Source organism: Lithobates pipiens, unplaced genomic scaffold, assembly GCF_037356315.1.
Source record: "Lithobates pipiens isolate NorthernLeopardFrog02 unplaced genomic scaffold, aLitPip1_a1.2 Scaffold_13, whole genome shotgun sequence".
NCBI lineage: Eukaryota > Metazoa > Chordata > Amphibia > Anura > Ranidae > Lithobates > Lithobates pipiens.
The window spans coordinates 127,288,852-127,309,799 of record NW_027507718.1 but is presented as its reverse complement, the minus strand read 5'-3'; the positions used below and the strand labels follow the sequence as shown (position 1 = coordinate 127,309,799).

Here is a 20,948-nt window from a genome sequence, read left to right as displayed (position 1 = left end):
TTTATTACATTCCAGCATAATTGTAAGTAGGGATGAGGTTAAGGCCGCGTACACACGGGCGGACTGTTCGCCCAACCTTGTCCGCTGAACAGTGTTTGGGCGGACAGTCCGCTCGTGTGTGGGCTTTCAGCGGACAGTTTCAGCGGACAGTTTGACAGACAAAGTCTTTCGGAAATTCCGAAAAACTGTCCGCTGAAACTGTGTTTGAGCGAACAGTCCGCCCGTGTGTAGGCTACTTTCGAAATGAGCAAACTGTTCCCGCTCGGAGGGAAGTCCGCTCATTTCGAGCGCGTGTGAAGGTAGGCGGGGCCCGCGACGGAGACGTCGCGGGCTCCGCCGCCTGGAATGGGCTTAAAGGGAAACCCCAACGCCGAAAAAAATCGGCGTGGGGGTTCCCCCAAAGTCCACAACAGACCCTTGTCCGAGCACGCTACCCGGCCGGCCAGGAAAGGGGGGCGAGCGAGCGCGCCCCCCCTCCTGAGCCGTACCAGGCCGCGTGCCCTCAACATGGGGGGGTGCCTTGGGGAAGGGGGGGCCGCGCGGCCCCCCCACCCCAAAGCACCTTGTCCCCATGTTGATGAGGACAAGGGCCTCTTCCCGACAACCCTGGCCGTTGGTTGTCGGGGTCTGCGGGCGGGGGGCTTATCGGAATCCGGGAGCCCCCTTTAAGAAGGGGGCCCCCGGATACCGGCCCCCCACCCTATGTGAATGAGTATGGGGTACAATGTACCCCTACCCATTCACCTGTGAAATAAAGTACAAAAAAAAACACAACACAGAGAAAAAATATTTTATTGCACAGCTCCGGGGGTCTTCCGTCTTCGGGGGTCTTCTCGCCAGACTCCTCCGCTATCTTCGTGTAGCTCTTTTACTAGCGGAGGAGCCCGGCTTTCTTCCTCCCCGCCGCCGGCCTCTTCTCCCGACTTCGGGGGTCTTGTCCCCCTCTTCGGTTCTTCTGCCGGGCCACCGCGCCTTCTTATAGCTCTTTTACAGGCGGTGGCCCGGTCTTCTGTCGCCGCTTCCTTCCGTTCTTCTGTCGCCGCCTTTGGTTCTTCTGCCGGGCCACCGCGCCTTCTTGTAGCTCTTTTACAGGCGGTGGCCCGGTCTTCTGTCGCCGCTGTCGCCGCCTTCCGTTCTTGTTCTTCTTCTTGTTCTTCTTCTTCTTCCCCAGGAGATGTTGACACGTCGCTCTCTCCGGCCGGAATGCCAGAGCCGCGCTGTGCGGTCACTTATATAGTGACAATGGGGCGGTGTCACATGGTATATGTCACATGGGTTGGTCACATGGGTTGATGTCACATGGGGATGTCACATGGGGACTATGACATCGTAAGGCACCCCCCCCATGTTGAGGGCACGCGGCCTGGTACGGCTCAGGAGGGGGGGCGCGCTCGCTCGCCCCCCTTTCCTGGCCGGCCGGGTAGCGTGCTCGGACAAGGGTCTGTTGTGGGCTTTGGGGGAACCCCCACGCCGATTTTTTTCGGCGTTGGGGTTCCCCTTTAAGCCCATTCCAGGCGGCGGAGCCCGCGACGTCTCCTTCGCGGGCCCCGCCTACCTGTACACGCGCTCGAAATGGGCGGATTTGCCTCCGCCTTACGTGGGCGAGTCCGTTCATTTCAAAAGTTGAGCGAACTGTTTGTCAAACAGTTCGCTGAAACAGTCCGCTCAAAAAGTGCCGTGTGTGGCCATGTCCGTCCATGCTAATTTTGAGCGGACTGTTTGCCGAAACTGTTTGACAAACAAAGTTGGGCGAACAGTCCGCCCGTGTGTACGCGGCCTAAGGCTTCTGCTATCCACAGGTGTGCATACTTCTGCATGTACACCTGTGGATAGCAGAAGCCGTAACCTCCTCCCTACTTACGATTATGCTGGAATGTAATAATTATGAACACATTTTGTCATTTGTATTTTTTGTAACAAAACGAAACTTTCCCTTATTCACATCCCAGTATGCTGGAAGATTTCTAAGTTTGACCAATTCGAATTTTATCATAACCAAGTACTTTTTATTATTTATTGCTTGATTCTAGCTATTCCTAGCAAGTGCATGTGTTTAACCTACTATAAACCTAATTATTGCTTGTGAACCCTAAATCAACTGTAATATAACAGTATATTTTTTGAGCATATAAAAAATTTCCTCTACTATTGCCTTAGCGTGTGTCTAGGCCAGCCTTTCTCAACCTTTCCAACACAGAGGAACCCTTGAAATCATTTTCCAGTCTCAGGGAACCCCTGCTAAAAATTAGAAATCTAAAACTCGTGATACATTAGTGTGATGGCCAGTGGAAAAAGTGGTCCTTACACTTGTGGTCATTGGGAAGAATTACCTCCCAATGACCACAAGTACATTATACATTAGTGTGATGGTCAGTGGAAAGAGTGGTCCTTACACTTGTGGTGATTGGGAAGAATTACCTCCTTACAGATAGCTGTAATGGTGTCGGTGGGAACCTATCTGAGAGGCAGAAATGGTCCAAAGCTGAAGGAACCCCTAGCAACCTCTGGAGGAACCCTAAGGTTACACGGAACCCTGGTTGAGAATCACTGGTCTAGGCAATAAAGTGTTGGTATCAACTACATCATACTTCTTGTGCACATTGACAGTTTATTTTAGCATGTTTTTATATCTACTACAATTTTCCTGATTTTCTATTGCCTAACTTTACTTTGTTGTAGCTTTTTATGGTGGACAATGGAGCGGATGACTGGAGAATAGCCATGACCTATGAACGGATATTTTTCATCACTTTAGAGTTGACTGTGTGTGCCATTCATCCTATTCCTGGACAGTACTCTTTTACCTGGACAGCTCGTCTGGCCTTCTTCTATACCACCTCTGTAGCCAATGCCGACATAGACATCATCTTATCCATCCCTATGTTCTTAAGGCTCTATCTAATTGGACGTGTGATGCTCCTCCACAGCAAGCTCTTCACTGATGCATCTTCAAGGAGCATAGGCGCACTCAACAAGATCAATTTCAACACACGCTTTGTAATGAAGACTCTTATGACCATCTGTCCGGGTACAGTTCTTCTGGTTTTCAGCATCTCATCCTGGATCATTGCAGCATGGACAGTCCGAGTATGTGAAAGGTAAGTCCCTCCCCTATATTGATTACTGCTGTAGATTTTATAGAGCAGCAAATCCTTCTTGAGTTCAGCATGCGTTTAGCATGTTTTTTCCTTTTGAATCTGCCTACATCTCACTAAGGAAAATTTCTTTCCAATGAGTTTATACATTTCAGAAAGAAAAAAAAAACATAATTTTGAACGATCATTTTAAACTAACCATGGAAATGCAGCTGCTGATCATCTCCCTTATGCTGTTTGTCCCATGTAATTGCTGTCTCTGCCTGTCTTCCATGTATGGCTACATGACATTTATGAAATTTTAACTTGTGGGGTTTGAAATAGTCCTTTTCTGTCTTTCCACATCAGATGCCATCAAAAGTCACCTCTATCAAGCTTCTAGCAAACAGCAATCCAACTGTTCTTCATTCATATGACAATGCCATGTGTCTGTAGACCTACCACCCATTTTGACTTATTTCACATGTTTAAAATGACCTTTACCCATATTTAGCATTGTCATATTGCAGCACAATCTTTCTACAATAAAACGAAGGTGGAAACATAGGAGGCAATAGATGTCTCTGGCAATTGGGCTGCATGTAAATATTTACCTATAGCACAATGTCTTTGAAATCATCCCAACCTTGTTTTCATTGTAAGCATAAAAATTACCATATAGAATGAATGATTTCAAAAATTATATGTAAGAAAGGAAAATGCTTTAATCAGTAGTATATAACCCCATTCCTTGAGAACCTTAAAGAAATATATATATATATCCTTTTGACTATATTTATCATTACAATTATTTAGTTAAAAGCCCAATTCCCCTAGAAAAAAGACGCCATTGTAGTGAGGCCCCTCTGCACTACAGTTTTTTTTTTTCTAGTGGAAGAGTTTGGGCTTTAAAGAATAAATGCAATGCTCACTTGGTAGCAACATATAAAACAAACAATATCTTTTCTTTGCACTAAGGCATTCTTCTGTGTATATAAACCAAAAAGCTATTTGTGGTATATATTGCATCATGCCTCACTGTATACAGTTTTCTTAAGAAAGCATTTTTTTTTTTAAACCTGCAAGGTAATGTCATAATGTGCTAGTACGCATCGCATACTAGCACAGTATGTGAAACTCACCTGAGAACGAAGCATTCCAGCGGAGTGCTGTCACTGCTGAAGATGCTTCCATCTTCACCCAGTCTTCATTTCTAGGTTTGTGGACTCTGGCTGTGTACGTGGCTGGAGCGCCAATAATGTCACTCCTGCGCATGCACGCGGGAGCGGCCGTTCACAGCACAGGACTCTAAAGGAATGGCACGGGTCTTCCGTTCCTTCAGAGCGCATGCACGGGTGACTTTACCAGCTGCATGTGCAGTAAATATCTCCTAAATGGTTTAGGAGATATTTACAGTACCTGTAGGTACGCCTTATTATAGGCTTACCTATAGGTAAAAAAAACATGCAAGGAAGTTTAGCCATTGGGCTGCCTATCCGGACTATCAAATGGGCAGCACAATGGCCAACAAAAGGGGTGTGCAGAGGAGGCTAATAACATAACAAGTGTACTTGCAGTGCAAAGTGGATTTTCCTTTCGTAAATAACCCCTATAGTTCCCAACTGTCCCTGATTTGGAGAGACTGCCCCACTTTTGGAATCAAATCACTCTTTCCTCCTTATTTGTCATTCTTTATGGTTTGACGTATAGATATCAAGATCTCAATAATGAATACACTATTTAGAAGCGTTAAACTGCTGTAAGCCCTCCATCCAGCCAATACATTATTGAATTTCTTATTTTGAAATGGAAAAGCCAGTGTAAGGAACAACTGGTAGTGGGAAAAAAAACATTTGTGGGTTAAACTAATTATTTTTTTGCATAGCAATTCATTATGGTCAACATAACTGGTTCATTGTGGGAATATGTCTTCGCCTACATCGTGTAATTTACAGTAAAAGGTGTCCATGTTTCTTATCTCAGAAACTTGGAAGGTATGGGCAGAAATTCCAGGTAATGATTGTGTAACATAAAATGATTTGCTTAAGAAATCTGCGAACAGTGAGGCTTGATCTTAAACAAACTGAAAAAAAGTTTGTTTTGGGTTTATGTACCATTGAAAGTAGTATTAAATCCTCCCACAAACATACCAGCTTGCTTCCACTCATTCAGGGAGCTTCCCTGAACTTCCTGTAGGGAAAGTGTGCAAACTTAAAGAAAGGTCACATGACCAATCTTCTTGTATCCTCAATCAATCAAACAATCAAATACACATGTAAAATGTTGTTTTGTACTATCTGGTATACTACCATATATAATATACATGATGTAAAGGATAGGTTAACTTTTTGAACATGTCCCATTTTACACCTGTATTTAGGGTATAACATGTAACCTGTTCAAGTAGAACCCCTTTAGCCCCTCCTTCCCTGTGAGAACCCCCTACATAGGTATGGACACAGAGCTGTAGAAAGAGTCTGTAGGAGCCTGACATTGCACGCCCTGTGAAAAAAATAATACATGCACATTTTTTTTTTACCTGCAAAAATATATGCATTTATTGTTTTCAAAAAGGTGAAATGTTAAATTAATCCAATCACACAATCAGAAAAATTCATTTCTGAGGGCATTCCATACACCAGTTGGGTGCAGAACACTCCAGATTGTCTTATTGCATTGCATTTTTTTTTTTTTTTTTTTACAGTTTTGAAATATCACAGTGTTTACAGATTAAATTGAAAGGTAATTTGTAATGCAATTAAATCACAACTGGCTTGTGCTGTATTATTTTTAATTTTTGTAACAATAGTGGAAATCTCCATCTCCTTGGATATAGATACAGTTAAATATGGCTCCCAACAACCTCTCTGCAGACAGCAATCTAGAGGTTATTTAAACTAATATCATTTCATAAAACGTTCTTAAAATTTAAATGTGGAACTGAAGTCATGTTGAATTGTTTAAATTCAGCGACCTTCTCCATCGTCCTCCACAACAGCTATTGTAAATAAAGGAAAAAAAGCAGACTTCTGATTAGATACTTGTATTTGTTGTTGCATAGTAGGTTTCAGGCTGTATTTACAAAGGTTTCCATGAACTAGTTTGGTGCAATATCCGTGAGTCAATGTACAGTGATTTTTTCATTTGCATTTTAACCAACGATTTATACTGACTTACATTTGAATGCAGCTGACAGGTAGTGATGGCCGAACGGTTCGCCCGGCGGTCGTTTCGCGGCGAATTTCCGACTTTCGCCGTCCGCGGGTTCGAACGCCTTTTTCCGTCGTTCGCCCCGGCGGACTTACGTGTTTAATGTATACAAGAACTTTAACCTTTCGTGACACGTTTATCATGTGTTACAGGACAACCAATTGAGACATGACAGCTCATGGACACTTGGACATTCCCCCTAACCTATAAATACACCCGATCCGGTGGCCATTTTACATTCTTTCTTCTGTCACTGTAGGGAAAGGATCCTGTGTGGAGTAGGGACAGAGAAAACGCTAGCTATTTGGTACACAAAAGTTCTTTTCAGGACTGGTATAGGTGTTAGGTCAGCAGCCTGAGTTTCTTTTGTCAGTTTAGATAAAGGGACAGAGCGCTGTATGCTGCTATTTTAGGGACAGCTCAGCCAGATTAGTCTTTCTTCATCATCATCATCATCATCATCATTAGCTGTTACTATCAGGTCCACAAAAGAGCTGTTCCAGCTAATCGTTCCAGCCTACTCTTTTTTGCCAATTTGTATAGGGACAGGCAGGAAGCAGTGTGTCAGGCAGTGAGGATAATTTTAAAGACTTGCTGTTACTATTAGTTCCACAAAGGTTCTTTTCAGGACTGGTATCAGTGGTACGGTAATAGGCTTGTACACGTATAATATTCTTTCTTCCAAATATAGAAAGAATATTATACTTGACTGCTGCCCTTCTGCTGCAGTCTGCTAATCATTCACAACTCACTTGTTCCACAAAGCTCTTTATCAGGACTGGTAACTTGGTCTGTCTAGGGTGCTACGGTACATAGGCTTGGGTGCGGTACAGTCTGCTGTTCTGTAAGGACCGCTATCGGTCCACAATAGATAGGGTTGCCGTGCACTACTGCTGACCGCTGCCCTATACTGCAGCAGTCCTTCAGCGGTATAGGGACTGACGCACAGTCTGCTAAACACTAATACACAACCTGCTTGGTCCACAAAAGTTCTTATAAGGACTGGTAACTTGGTATAGGGTGCTACGGTACATAGGCCTGAGTGCGTTACAGTCTGCTGTTCTGTAAGGACCGCTATCGGTCCACAATACATAGGGTTGACGTGCACTACTGCTGACCGCTGCCCTATACTGCAGCAGTCCTTCAGCGGTATAGGGACTGACGCACAGTCTGCTAAACACTAACACACAACCTGCTTGGTCCACAAAAGTTCTTATAAGGACTGGTAACTTGGTATAGGGTGCTACGGTACATAGGCCTGAGTGCAGTACAGTCTGCTGTTCTGTAAGGACTGCTATCGGTCCACAATACATAGGGTTGCCGTGCACTACTGCTGACCGCTGCCCTATACTGCAGCAGTCCTTCAGCGGTATAGGGACTGACGCACAGTCTGCTAAACACTAATACACAACCTGCTTGGTCCACAAAAGTTCTTATAAGGACTGGTAACTTGGTATAGGGTGCTACGGTACATAGGCCTGAGTGCGTTACAGTCTGCTGTTCTGTAAGGACCGCTATCGGTCCACAATACATAGGGTTGCCGTGCACTACTGCTGACCGCTGCCCTATACTGCAGCAGTCCTTCATTGGTATAGGGACTGACGTACAGTCTGCTAATCACTAACACACAACCTGCTTGGTCCACAAAAGTTCTTATAAGGACTGGTAACTTGGTATAGGGTGCTACGGTACATAGGCCTGAGTGCGTTACAGTCTGCTGTTCTGTAAGGACCGCTATCGGTCCACAATACATAGGGTTGCCGTGCACTACTGCTGACCGCTGCCCTATACTGCAGCAGTCCTTCATTGGTATAGGGACTGACGTACAGTCTGCTAATCACTAACACACAACCTGCTTGGTCCACAAAAGTTCTTATAAGGACTGGTAACTTGGTATAGGGTGCTACGGTACATAGGCCTGAGTGCGTTACAGTCTGCTGTTCTGTAAGGACCGCTATCGGTCCACAATACATAGGGTTGCCGTGCACTACTGCTGACCGCTGCCCTATACTGCAGCAGTCCTTCAGCGGTATAGGGACTGACGCACAGTCTGCTAAACACTAACACACAACCTGCTTGGTCCACAAAAGTTCTTATAAGGACTGGTAACTTGGTATAGGGTGCTACGGTACATAGGCCTGAGTGCGTTACAGTCTGCTGTTCTGTAAGGACCGCTATCGGTCCACAATACATAGGGTTGACGTGCACTACTGCTGACCGCTGCCCTATACTGCAGCAGTCCTTCAGCGGTATAGGGACTAAGAGTTTTGTCACAGGGTGATTTAAAAAATGACAGGCAGAGGAAGAGGCAGGCCCTTCCGCAGGGGTGGTAGGGGTAGGGCAGGAGCAACAGCCTTGAGCCAAAGTGGGAAGTTGCAGAAGGTGCGTTCAATTACTTTAAAGGACGCACCAGACTTGGTTGAGTGGCTCACTCAGCCTTATTCTTCTGCACCCTCCTCATCCTCTCGATCTGCACCCTCTTCTTCACTCTCTGCTATGTGCACCCCCAAAGACACTACCACCAACAACACCACCACCACCACATACCTTCCGCTTGAGTGCAAATGGGGGCCTTCATGCTCCAGTGTTTTAATAGGGACCCCCGTATAAAAAGCATGAGGGTCAAGGACCAGTACTGGGTGGCAACGTACTTAGATCCCCGGTACAAACACAAAATGGCGGAAATGTTACCGCCGTCGCAGAGGGCTGTCAGAATGCAGCACTTCCAGGCCTTGCTTCGAGAAATGCTGCATTCTGCTTTTGCGTGCGCTGGCAGAGGAGCAATTCCCACTCCCAGAGAAGGATTTGCGGGTACCAATCCAACAGCGCCTGCAAGAAGAGGCCGGTTTGAAGATGTGTTGGTGACTTCGGATATGAGGTCATTCTTTCAGCCGACCCATCGACAGGTGTCATCCGGATCCAGCATCAGGGAACGCCTAGACCGTCAGGTGTCCGACTACATTGGGTTAACGGCCGATGTGGACGCTCTGAGGAGTGATGAACCCCTAGACTACTGGGTGGGCAGGCTTGACCTCTGGCCAGAGCTTGCCCAATTTGCAATCGAACTGTTGGCTTGCCCCTCATCCAGTGTCCTGTCCGAAAGGACGTTCAGCGCAGCAGGGGGGATTGTGACCGATAAGCGTACTCGCCTAGCTCACGACAGTGTTAACTACCTCACATTTCTAAAAATGAATGAGGCATGGATCTCGGAGGAATTCAACACATGTGATCAGTAGACCATGTATATGTCTATAAACAATTTTTGGAATCAAGCACACAGACCTTCTTAATTCATTTGGCTCACTTCCCTGACCCAAAAAAGCACACCGTACTATATGCCCCTACCCTCCTCTTTGAAGAGGTTGAGCGGTGTCATATTTCTACTGGGGCTGCTTATTATGAGGGGTTCCCACCATCCCTGTGCTGTGCTGACTTCCTCCTGGGTGTTCTTATTATGAGGGGCTCCCACCATCCCTGTGCTGTGCTGACTTCCTCCTGGGGGTTCTTATTATGAGGGGCTCCCACCATCCCTGTGCTGTGCTGACTTCCTCCTGGGGGTTCTTATTATGAGGGGATCACACCATCCCTGTGCTGTGCTGACTTCCTCCTGGGGCTGCTTACGGTGCTGCTGTCAGCGCTGTATGTCACGGAGCTGCTGTCAGCGCTGTATGTCACGGAGCTGCTGTCAGCGCTGTATGTCACGGAGCTGCTGTCAGCGCTGTATGTCACGGAGCTGCTGTCAGCGCTGTATGTCACGGAGCTGCTGTCAGCGCTGTATGTCACGGAGCTGCTGTCAGCGCTGTATGTCACGGAGCTGCTGTCAGCGCTGTATGTCACGGAGCTGCTGTCAGCGCTGTATGTCACGGTGCTGCTGTCAGCGCTGTATGTCACGGAGCTGCTGTCAGCGCTGTATGTCACGGAGCTGCTGTCAGTGCTGTATGTCACGGAGCTGCTGTCAGCGCTGTATGTCACGGAGCTGCTGTCAGCGCTGTATGTCACGGAGCTGCTGTCAGCGCTGTATGTCACGGTGCTGCTGTCAGCGCTGTATGTCACGGAGCTGCTGTCAGCGCTGTATGTCACGGAGCTGCTGTCAGTGCTGTATGTCACGGAGCTGCTGTCAGCGCTGTATGTCACGGAGCTGCTGTCAAGCTGCTGTCAGCGCTGTATGTCACGGAGCTGCTGTCAGCGCTGTATGTCACGGTGCTGCTGTCAGCGCTGTATGTCACGGAGCTGCTGTCAGCGCTGTATGTCACGGAGCTGCTGTCAGCGCTGTATGTCACGGAGCTGCTGTCAGCGCTGTATGTCACGGAGCTGCTGTCAGCGCTGTATGTCACGGAGCTGCTGTCAGCGCTGTATGTCACGGTGCTGATGTCAGTGCTCTGTATTACGGTGCTGCTGTCAGTGCTCTGTATCTCCTGCACCCTCTTGTTTGCCTACCCTGGTCCCTGACCTTCCCTCTCCTCCATTGCCTTCATTAGCTCCATAGTCCTGAATTGTCAGAACAATTTCCCAAATAAAAAAAAAATGCTTGTAGTTATCGATCCCAAATTCACCTCATACATGTATTATGCTATTGTCCAGGTGGTGGGACTACGTGCTACCCCCTAATAATTACCCCGTGGCCGCAAATTCGACCTAAAGGTTTGCGAAATTCGCCTCCCATTGAAGTCAATGGAGCCCGCGGCGAACGGTCGTTTTCGCGAACGTTTGTGCCCGTTCGCGTTTCGCGTTCGCGAAACGTCCCGTCGGAAGTTCGTCCATCACTACTGACAGGTTGACAATGATTTGGGACCTCTGCAGACTGCATTATGGTATGACAAAAATAGTGCAATATGCATTACTTTGTACTTCAGAGTATATACTCTAGAAAAGCTTCTCCCTCTATTTGATAGTCATAACCATCAAATCCGCAGGGCTGCCTGAAGTTATTTACACCATTAACCGGTTTTAAATGCTGTATTGCAGCACTCCGTTTATTAGTTCAATCATCTGACAGGTCCCTCCTGAATGGCACGTAATGAATACCAGCCCGCACTTCAAAGAGCACAATAATGCTAACAGCAGTAATAGTTCTCTAAACACACTTAATTTATTGTCAGATAACCAAAAGCCATTTATGAATCAGACTAGGCTGTTCCATCATACACTAGAAAAAGAAGAAGAAATGTGTATAGAAATGATATGGCACACTTACATATCCTATCACATCCTGTCCTATACAGCAGGGACCGCCTGTATTTTCATCACTTTGTGGACATCTCTGCACAATACTTTTGATTGGCTTCTGTTGAAGGGACATGCTGGGAAACCCTTGTTGATCAGCGGCTGTGACAGCTGTGTAGGGTATTCTGAAAGCGATGGGACCCACTGTTAGAATGCAATATTCTGGTGGGGGGGGGGGGGGGGTTCTCCATCCACCTCACCATTCACTGGTCATTGCCATATATCCCCCTTTGCATCCTTTGCCCTCACTGGTGTACACAGACTTTGTAGTTATAGTTACAACACTGAGACCACACACTCACGTCACCGAACACAGACACTTTTTTACAGCCATCAGAGCTCAGTCACACTTCCAGCACAGAGCTTTTTCAGGTTCTTGCTTTCAGGCTGCCTGTGCTTTGAACTGGCTCAGGTGCAGATTGAGAACTTTCTGTCCCTGTATTGTATCTGATGGACTGAAGACTTGGGGCTCCAATAGATCGTTGATGTCTTAAAAAATATACCCTGTCATGACAATAAAATAAAGACAGGTAATTAAAACATATTTATTTCTTGATCAGGGGTCTCCAAACTGTGGCCCTGGGAGCAATATTCTTACCACTGATACGTGGCACTATTCCTTCTTTCTGACACCAAAGACGGAGCACTATTCCATTCACTGACTCCAAAGATGGAGCACTATTCCATTCACTGACTCCAAAGATGGAGCACTATTCCATCCACTGACTCCAAAGATGGAGCACTATTCCATCCACTGACTCCAAAGATGGGGCACTATTCCTCCCACTGACACCAGAGATGGGGAACTAATTGTCCCATTGACACCAAATATTAGGCACTATTCCTCCCACTGACACCAAAGATGGGGCAATATTCCTCCCACTGACACCAATGATGGAATCTTTTCTCCCACACCACCAAGTCCCTTTGTTTTGAAAGTTTGGAGACTCCTGTTCTTGATCATTGAGGGACAAAGGATTCAGAGACACTTGGGTTTTACGGTATACAGCCATGGCCAAAAGTTTGAGAATGACACAAATATAAATTTTTTACAAAGTCTGCTGCTTCAGTGTTTTTAGACCATTTTGTCAGAAGTTACTATGGTATACTGAAGTATAATTACAAGCATTTCATGTGTCAAGGGCTTTTATTGATAAATACATTATGTTTATGCAAAGAGTCAATATTTGCAGTGTTGATCCTTCTTTTTCAAGACTTCTACAATTCGTCTTGGCATGCTGTCAATCAACTTCTGGGACACATCCTGGCTGATGGCAGCCCATTCTTGCATAACCAATGCTAGAAGTTTGGCAGAATTTGTCGGTTGTTTTTTTTTTCGTGGGATTAGGGTCTGGGGAGTTTCCTGGCCATAGACCCAAAATTTCAATGTTTTGTTCCCCAAGCCACATAGTTATCACTTTTGCCTTATGGCAAGGTGCTTCATTGTACTGGAAAAGGCATTGTTCATCGCCAAACTTGGATCGTTGGGAGAAGCCCCGATCCTGCAGTTAAATCAACTGTAGGAGATGGTCCTGGAGCTTGCTGGACTCTCATGGACGCCCTAAAGCCTTTTTCACAAATGCAGTGGATATGTTTTCATGGGATTAAATTAATTTTTATGGCAAAGAGGGACTTTGCAATTAATTGCAATTCATCTAATCACTCTTCATAACATTCTGGAGTATATGCAAATTGGCATCATAAAAGCTGACGCTGCAGACTTTGTGAAAATGGTTATTTGTGTCATTCTCAAAACGTTTGGCCATGGCTGTATATATGCTGCCCAAAGGAGGATTTAGACAGTGGTAAACAAACACAGTAAACAGTGACCAGCCTGGTAAAACCTCTCCCATTACTAACATGCCTCAGTTTTTTGCTAGTCTCAAAGGGGGATGGATGACAAATTTTTACTACTCAGAATTTATTTACTCATGATTATTGTTGGCTTGGGCTTTGCCCTTTGCTGTCAAGTCACACTCTACTAGACCCATGAGTTCCTCTTGGGCTTTTCAGCATCAGGCAACTTTTTCCAAGATTTGCAAAGCTTCCATCTGATTTTCTGTTCACACAGTCTCTAAGTTCTACCAGGTGGATGCCCAGGCCTCAGTTGATGCCATCTTTGAGTGTAAGGTCTTTCAGGTGGCTCTTTCAGTTGCAGGCAGGCAGTTTTCACAGTTTAGAGGGTCTTTTAGCATTTTGTTTGTTGCGTCACCCCCCCTCAGTTGGACTGCTTTTGGACATCCCAAATGTCTCATTTGAATCATGTGTCCCTCAATAAATTCCAAGAAAAGGCTTTTAAAGTGAGGACAAAAATCGTATTATTCTAACCTTTCAACCCACACTTTTCACGTCATTCCCTCTATGTCTTACACACCCTGTCTGTAAATTGTAAATGCTGTCATGGTCTTTTCTTATCACCACCTCTGCCAAACACTAGATCTACTATCATACACCCCACATTTCTTTCTTGCACATAGTGCTCACTACCTTGCATTCCACATTGCCACCCATTAAACCTTACACATTCTTTTGCAAATAATTCCCATTGTCATATTTTCACATTCTCCTATACACAGTGCCGTCTTCATACCCTCCTTCAGCACTCCACTTCTATACATATTGTTCTTGAACATACTCTTTTCACGTATCTCCATCACATAAAGCCCACTGTCATAGCTGCACTCAAAACATCTACATGCCCAATTATAAAAATGCATATGAACAATTTTTTTTTTTTTCATGAATACATGCATGTTATATTGGATTATGCATACTTAATCATGAACCAGCCTTTTTTTTAAAAGAAGCACCTGAGAGCTCTGTTTTAAGGAGTAGAACATAACAAAATGCACTTTATTTCATTTAAATTGATGTTTATTCATATTTATTACATGCAACAAATGTATTTTATCATTCATTGATCGAACGTGCCTTGAAAATTTTTCCACATTTTGTCATGTTACAAACAAAAACGTAAATGTATTTTATTGGGATTTTATGTGATAGACCAACACAAAGTGGCACATATTTGTGAAGTGGAAAGAAAATGATAAATGGTTTTCAAACTTTTTTTTGCAAATAATTATCTGAATAGTGTGGCATGTATTTGTATTCAGCCCCTTTACTCTGATACCCCTAACTAAAATCTAGTGGAACCAATTGCCTTCAGAAATCACTTAATTAATAAATAGAGTCCACCTGTGTGTAATTTTTTTCAGTATAAATATAGCTGTTTTGTGAACCTCTCAGAGGTCTGTTAGAGGACCTTAGTCAACAAAGAGCATCATGAAGGCCAAGGGACACACCAGACAGGTCAGGGATAATGTTGTGGAGAAGTTTAAAACAGAGTTAGGATATAAAATAGTATAAAATAAATAATAAAATATCCCAAGCTTTGAACATCTCACGGAGCACTGTTCAATCCATCATCCAAAAACAGAGAGAGTATGGTACAACTGCAAACCTACCAAGACATGGCCGTCCACCTAAACTGACAGGCTGGGCAAGGAGAGCATTAATGAGAGAAGCAGCCAATAGGCCCATGGTAACTCTGGGGGAGCTGCAGAGATCCACAGCTCAGGTGGGAGAATCTGTCCACAGGACAACTATTAGTCATGCACTCTACAAATCTGGCCTTTATGGAAGAGCGCCAAGAAGAAAGTCATTGTTGAAATAAAGCCATAAGAAGTCCCATTTGCAGTTTGAGAGAAGCCATGGAGGAGATAAGAGCGGACGGGTCACGACTGCGGCGGGCGGCATTGGAGGTGGAGGAGAGAAGAGTGGACGGCCCGAAGCTGCGGCGGGCGGCATTGTACCACTCTTCCACCCTTACAGCTGGGCCACTTTAATGTGGGAGCGATGTGTGGCGGGGAACAGAGAGATGACATCATCTCTCACTGCTCGCCACACATCAGCTCTCTTCCGCCCTCACAGCGTGGGCCTTTTAAATGTCGGAGGTGCGGTGGGGAGCAGAGAGATTAGATCATCTCTCACTGCCCGCCCCGCATCTCTGTTCTCCTGCCCTCACTAAATGGGCCAGTGCTGCCAGCCTGCCAACAATGCAGTGACAATGCACATTTCGTGGCACTGGCTGGCATGGCAAGTGACTATCTGCTAATGGTGGCAAGTGACGTGGCAAGTGATGTTGCAAGTGACAATCTGCAAATGGTGGCAAGTGAAAATCTGCAAATGGTGGCAGGTGACGTGGCAAGTGACAATCTGCAAATGGTGGCAGGTGATGTGGCAAGTGACAATCTGCAAATGGTGGCAAGTGACAATCTGCAAATGGCGGCAAGTGATGTGGTAAGTGACAATCTGCAAATGGTGGTAAGTGACAATCTGCAAATGATGCCAGGTGATGTGGCAAGTGACAATCTGCAAATGGTGGCAAGTTATGTGGCAAGTGACGTGGCTAGTGACAATTTGCAAATGGTGGCAAGTGATGTGGCAAGTGACAATCTGAAAATGATGGCAAGTGATGTGGCAGGTGATGGGGCAAGTGACAATCTGTAAATGGTGGCAAGTGACAATCTGCAAATGGTGGCAAGTGATGTGGCAAGTGACAATCTGCAAATGGTGGCAAGTGACAATCTGCAAATGGTGGCATGTGACGTGGAAATTGACACGCCCAGGGCTCCTACTGATTCGGCATTATGGTGAGTTGAACCACTTCATTATATATTACAATGTAACAATAGCAACAATGTGCTTCAATCACCTTGACACCATATCGACCACGGTGCCATGAGGATGGAAACGCCAACACCAGCCTCCCTTTGCCCATGAAAAATAGCTTACCACCGCCGTGCCCAACCCCCCTTCCCACCCATGGTTAGTGACTGCTGCTATGGGCTCTAGCCCCAGATCTTTTGCAGACCTAGCAATGCCCCTGGCGGTGGCAGCATCATTTTGTGGGGGTGCTTTTCTTCAGCAGGGACAGGGAAACCAGTCAGAGTTGATGGAAAGATGGTTGGAGCCAAATACAGAGCAATCTTGAGACTGGGGCGGAGGTTCACCTTTCTGCAGGACATCGACCCTGAACATACACCCAGAGCTACAATGTAATGGTTTATATCAAAGCATATTCATGTGTTAGCATGGCCCAGTCAAAGTCCAGACCTAAGTCCAATTGAGAATCTGTGGCAAGACTTGAAAATTGCTGTTCGCAGACGCTCTCCATCCAATCTGACAGAGCTTGAGCTATTTTGCAAAGAAGAATGGGCAAAAATGTCACTCTCTAGATGTGCAAAGCTGGTAGCGACATACCTAAAAAGACTTGCCGCTGTAATTGCAGCTAAAGGTGGTTCTACAAAGTATTTATTCAGGGGGGCTGAATACAAATGCACACTTTCAGATATTTATTTGTAAAAAAAATTGAAAACCATTTATAATTTTCCTTCCACTTCACAATTATGTGCCACTTTGTTTTGGTTTATCACATAAAGTCTCATTAAAAAACATTTACGTTTTTGGTTGTCACATGACAAAATGTAGAAAATTGCAAGGGGTATGAATATTTTTTTCAAGGCACTGTATAGTAATTCTTGGACATTTGGGTTGTACTGACACCTTCAGGGGGTTGGAATATTAGCAATCTGAAAAAAACCTTAAGCCAGCCCCCATATGGCCCACCCATAATCATCATTATTTTCGAAGAGGTTGGATACTTCTAGCTGAGCTCTGCTGGTAAAAACTTACTATATACTATGTTTACAAATTTTCTTTTCTGTCAACATGCTTGGCACTCAGCAGATGTTTTTTCTCTTCAGTCAAGTTGTGAGCTGGTCACTATGCAGCAGCTATCCGGATTGGCATACCTTTAGCAATAGATTTGTAGCCTGGACCAGGAACCTGCAAGACCAAAGGTTGTTTGGATAGCCCGGAATCTGAACTTTGGGCTCTGCAATGTGTTCTTCCCTGGTCTTAGTGTACTGTGTTTGTTAGCTGCAACATACTCGGTTTTTGAAGACTCCTTCTGTGAGTAAGCAGAGCCTGGATTGTGACTTTAAGAACTGTGCTCCATATTGTGGTGCCTTCCAGATGCTTCTGTACTGTGTCAGTTAGTTGCAACACTCTCTCCAGTTTCAGGGCTGTGGTTCAACCGTTGGTGTAACGCAGTCTTTGATGAATCCCTGTGTGAGTAAGCCTCTGGATGTGGTGAAGATAACCTAATCTGTCACCTTCAGACACCGCACGTTGCATTGTAGAGCTCTACAGACCCTTCCAAACAATGGAGCTTTCCAGACCCTTCCAACAGCAAAGTGCTCTCTAGGTCCAGAGCTGTGACACAGTTTCTGTTGTTACCCAGTCGCTGCAGTCTCACTCTCTGAGTGAGACTGATTGGGGTTAACATATTCTGATATGTGACTTTTGAGCGGCGGTGTCTGCTTTATGGCACTTCTCAGTCCTCTGTGCAAAGTATTGGTAATCTGCATTGCACTTCCCAGTTCTAGAGCAATGGCACTGCATTTCACCGTGACGCAGTCTCTTACCGCGCATTTATTGAGTATGGCTGGTCGGGCTGTTTCATTGGCTGCCTATAGTGACTTGGCCTACTATGACCCTCATCAGTACTAACTGCTTGGGTTTGTGCATATACAAGGCCTTGCCTGACTTTAAGCCTTGCTGCTTACCAATAAGCAATACAAAATGTGTTTTAAATGATGCACAGGACAGCGCACTGCAGAGTTACCTTGTCCCTTGCTCTCCTACTGTTTCTGGAGATGATTCATTGTTATCCCCAGAAGGATCTGATGCCTGTAACCTAGATCCAAAGACCCCAGTTTTTAAATAGTTGTCCTCACCTATAGCTTCTTTAACCTCTTTGCCTGAACCTAAGATTTGTGCTGTGTTTTTCATGCCGTTTATATCCAATTTAAAATTTTTGATCTGCTTGCAGAAGTTCTAATCGCGTTCCTGCACCTTCCATAGCAGTCTACTCCTGACCTTACTTACCGGACTAAGAGTGCCCCTATCGCCCCCTCTGATTCAGAACTTTTAAAATCTGCCACTATAAAAACTGTATTTGAGCAGGTTTATATAGCTCAAATATGCAATCTGTTGTTTCCAACCTGACTGATGCAGTACACTCTACAGTCCATCTAGTGGATCAACCAGTTGTACCAGGTACAGGCGGTCCCCGGATTACAAACATTCGACTTACAAATGACTCCTACTTACAAACAGACAACAGACAACAGGCAGTGAAGGAAATCTACCCCTAGGAAGGGAAATTCACTCCTGTAAGAGTTATCATTGAGAAAAGGTATCTCCACTGGAGCTTTATCACCAATCCTTGTTTCCACAACAACCCAAATTTTTCTAAATCCAACTATCACAGAGACAGAAAGTGAGGTGACATCTTCTGAACAGGGGCACAGACAGCAAAACAAACATTACAGGGGTGTTAACCCTTCCCTATGCTATTCAAAAATCTTAAACATTATTGTTTTGGCTGGAGCTACACTTTAAAACGTTACCTGTTCCGACTAACAAACAAATTCAACTTGGCAACAAACCTACAGACCCAATCTTGTTTTTGTAACCTGGGGACTGCCTGTATAGGGTACAACAGGTTGAGCTTCTTTATATACTCAGTCAGTACTTTAAACGTTCTTCTGAGGACGGCGAACATCCCATGCAATTATGACATCCTTGTGACAATGTGATGTTGTTTTTTCTATTTGATAGGGAATTGGTATTGGTAAATGGTCCCTTCGTTCTATGGACTCAGATATACCACCACACAGGTTGATGGCATCTCTACCCTTGGGGATTTTACTGATAGGCAGTTGAACAACTTTTTGTCCTTTGTTCGGTTACTTTGATTTGTGAAACCATGTTTCATGCTTGGGAGGTAGAGGATACGTTTAAAGAACGCCTTATTCCCCAAACACTTTAAGGGAAGACATCTCTTTGGCCATGCAATTTTTTCACTTTTTTTTGCCTACTTCCACGCAGTAGATATGTAGCTAGGGTAAAGGAGCCCAGATCTTCACCCATTACCCCTGTAATACCTGGTTAGCGATCATAGTCTACACTTCTTCCTCAAAGTTTGGATCCTCGGACTTAACCTGCAGCTTCTACTCTAGATACTACAACCAGGTATCTGATTCAGTTGTTTTTCTTACTCTTCTGTGTTTTCTATACCCAGTGTACAAAACCACACAGATTATTTAGACTCCCCACACTCTAAGACATTGGTCTACTCATGTCGTCTGAAGCTTATTTTGGGGTATACAACGCCCTTTTCTCTCTCACACTTATTTTAAGAGTCTATTAACATTTAGAATAATTACACGCCTTGTGATGTTTACTCTCCTTTGGTCTTTCTCTGTCATGAGGGACTGCTTTTCATCCTAGCTTCCCCATTGTGGAATGCCTAATGCCGCATACAGGCGATTGTAATTCTCGTCAGAAAAGCCTTGGTTGGTCTTTTTTCCGACGGAATTCTGATGGAATTCCGCTCAAGCTTGTGTTGCCTACACACGGTCACACCAAATTCCGACAGTCAAGAACGCGGTGACGTACAAAACTACGACAAGCTGAGAAAATGAAGTTCAATGCTTCCGAGCATGCGTTGAATTGTTTTTGAGCATGCATAGGAATTTTGCTCGTCGGAATTGCTACAGATGATCGGAATTTCTGATCTAAACATTTTGAGTTTCGATTGAAAACATGCTCTCAATCTTTTGCTGGCCGAAATTCTGGCAGCAAAAGTCTGATGGAGCCTACACATGGTCACATTTTCCGATGAAAAGCTCTCATTGGTCTTTTGCTGGCCTACGATTGTGTGTACGTGACATAACAGATCAATATTGAGTTAATTAATTCAGCATCCTAGATTCTGGCAGTTTCCATTATGTCACGTGCCTTCATCTCTCTACTTTTTGAGGTTAGTTGATGCTACCCCATTTATACCCTTTTAGGCTTTGTGGGATTGATTGGGAACTCCATTCACATGCTCTCTTTTTACACTGTCCTTCAGTATTTTATGATTCTTCTCTTGATTTACAGAATCTGAAATGTGTGCAATGTACAAAAACAGTCCTTCGTATTACAACTCCCATGTACTATAGTTTCTGGATAAGGTGGGAATTGTTCCTTTTCCCTTTCCTTCAACCTAGAAATATTTTTCTAACTAGATGTATCCAATTTCCTACTTGTTAGTCTGCTTTTATGAAACACAGTACTCCCAAATCATAGGGACATTTCTATGTGGCTCAGTCTCACATGTTAAAATTGAGTACTTCACCTGTTATTGACTAGTGTCTACCTCCTTATGCTTGACAGCATTGATGGTGTCATTAGTGTCCACACTATTTCTATCCCATGCTCAAAGTCTTCTGGATCACTGCATCTGGGAGGGTTCTGATCATAACTGCAGTATTTTTTTCTTTCCTCAGAAAGAAATATCCATCTTGTTTTTTCTGTATTTTCCTG

At 44.7% G+C, this 20,948-nt stretch overlaps 1 protein-coding gene across 3 annotated transcripts in view; it reads left to right on the top strand.

Annotated features, from left to right (window-relative positions):
• KCNN1 (potassium calcium-activated channel subfamily N member 1) overlaps window positions 1-20,948 on the top strand; it is a 210,757-nt gene that overhangs the window by 84,837 nt on the left and 104,972 nt on the right. For all 3 annotated transcript variants that reach the window (XM_077475545.1, XM_077475542.1, XM_077475544.1), the window contains exon 4: window positions 2,680-3,098. In XM_077475545.1, coding sequence (XP_077331671.1) covers window positions 2,680-3,098 — 419 coding nt within the window. The remainder of the gene's footprint in view (window positions 1-2,679; window positions 3,099-20,948) is intronic.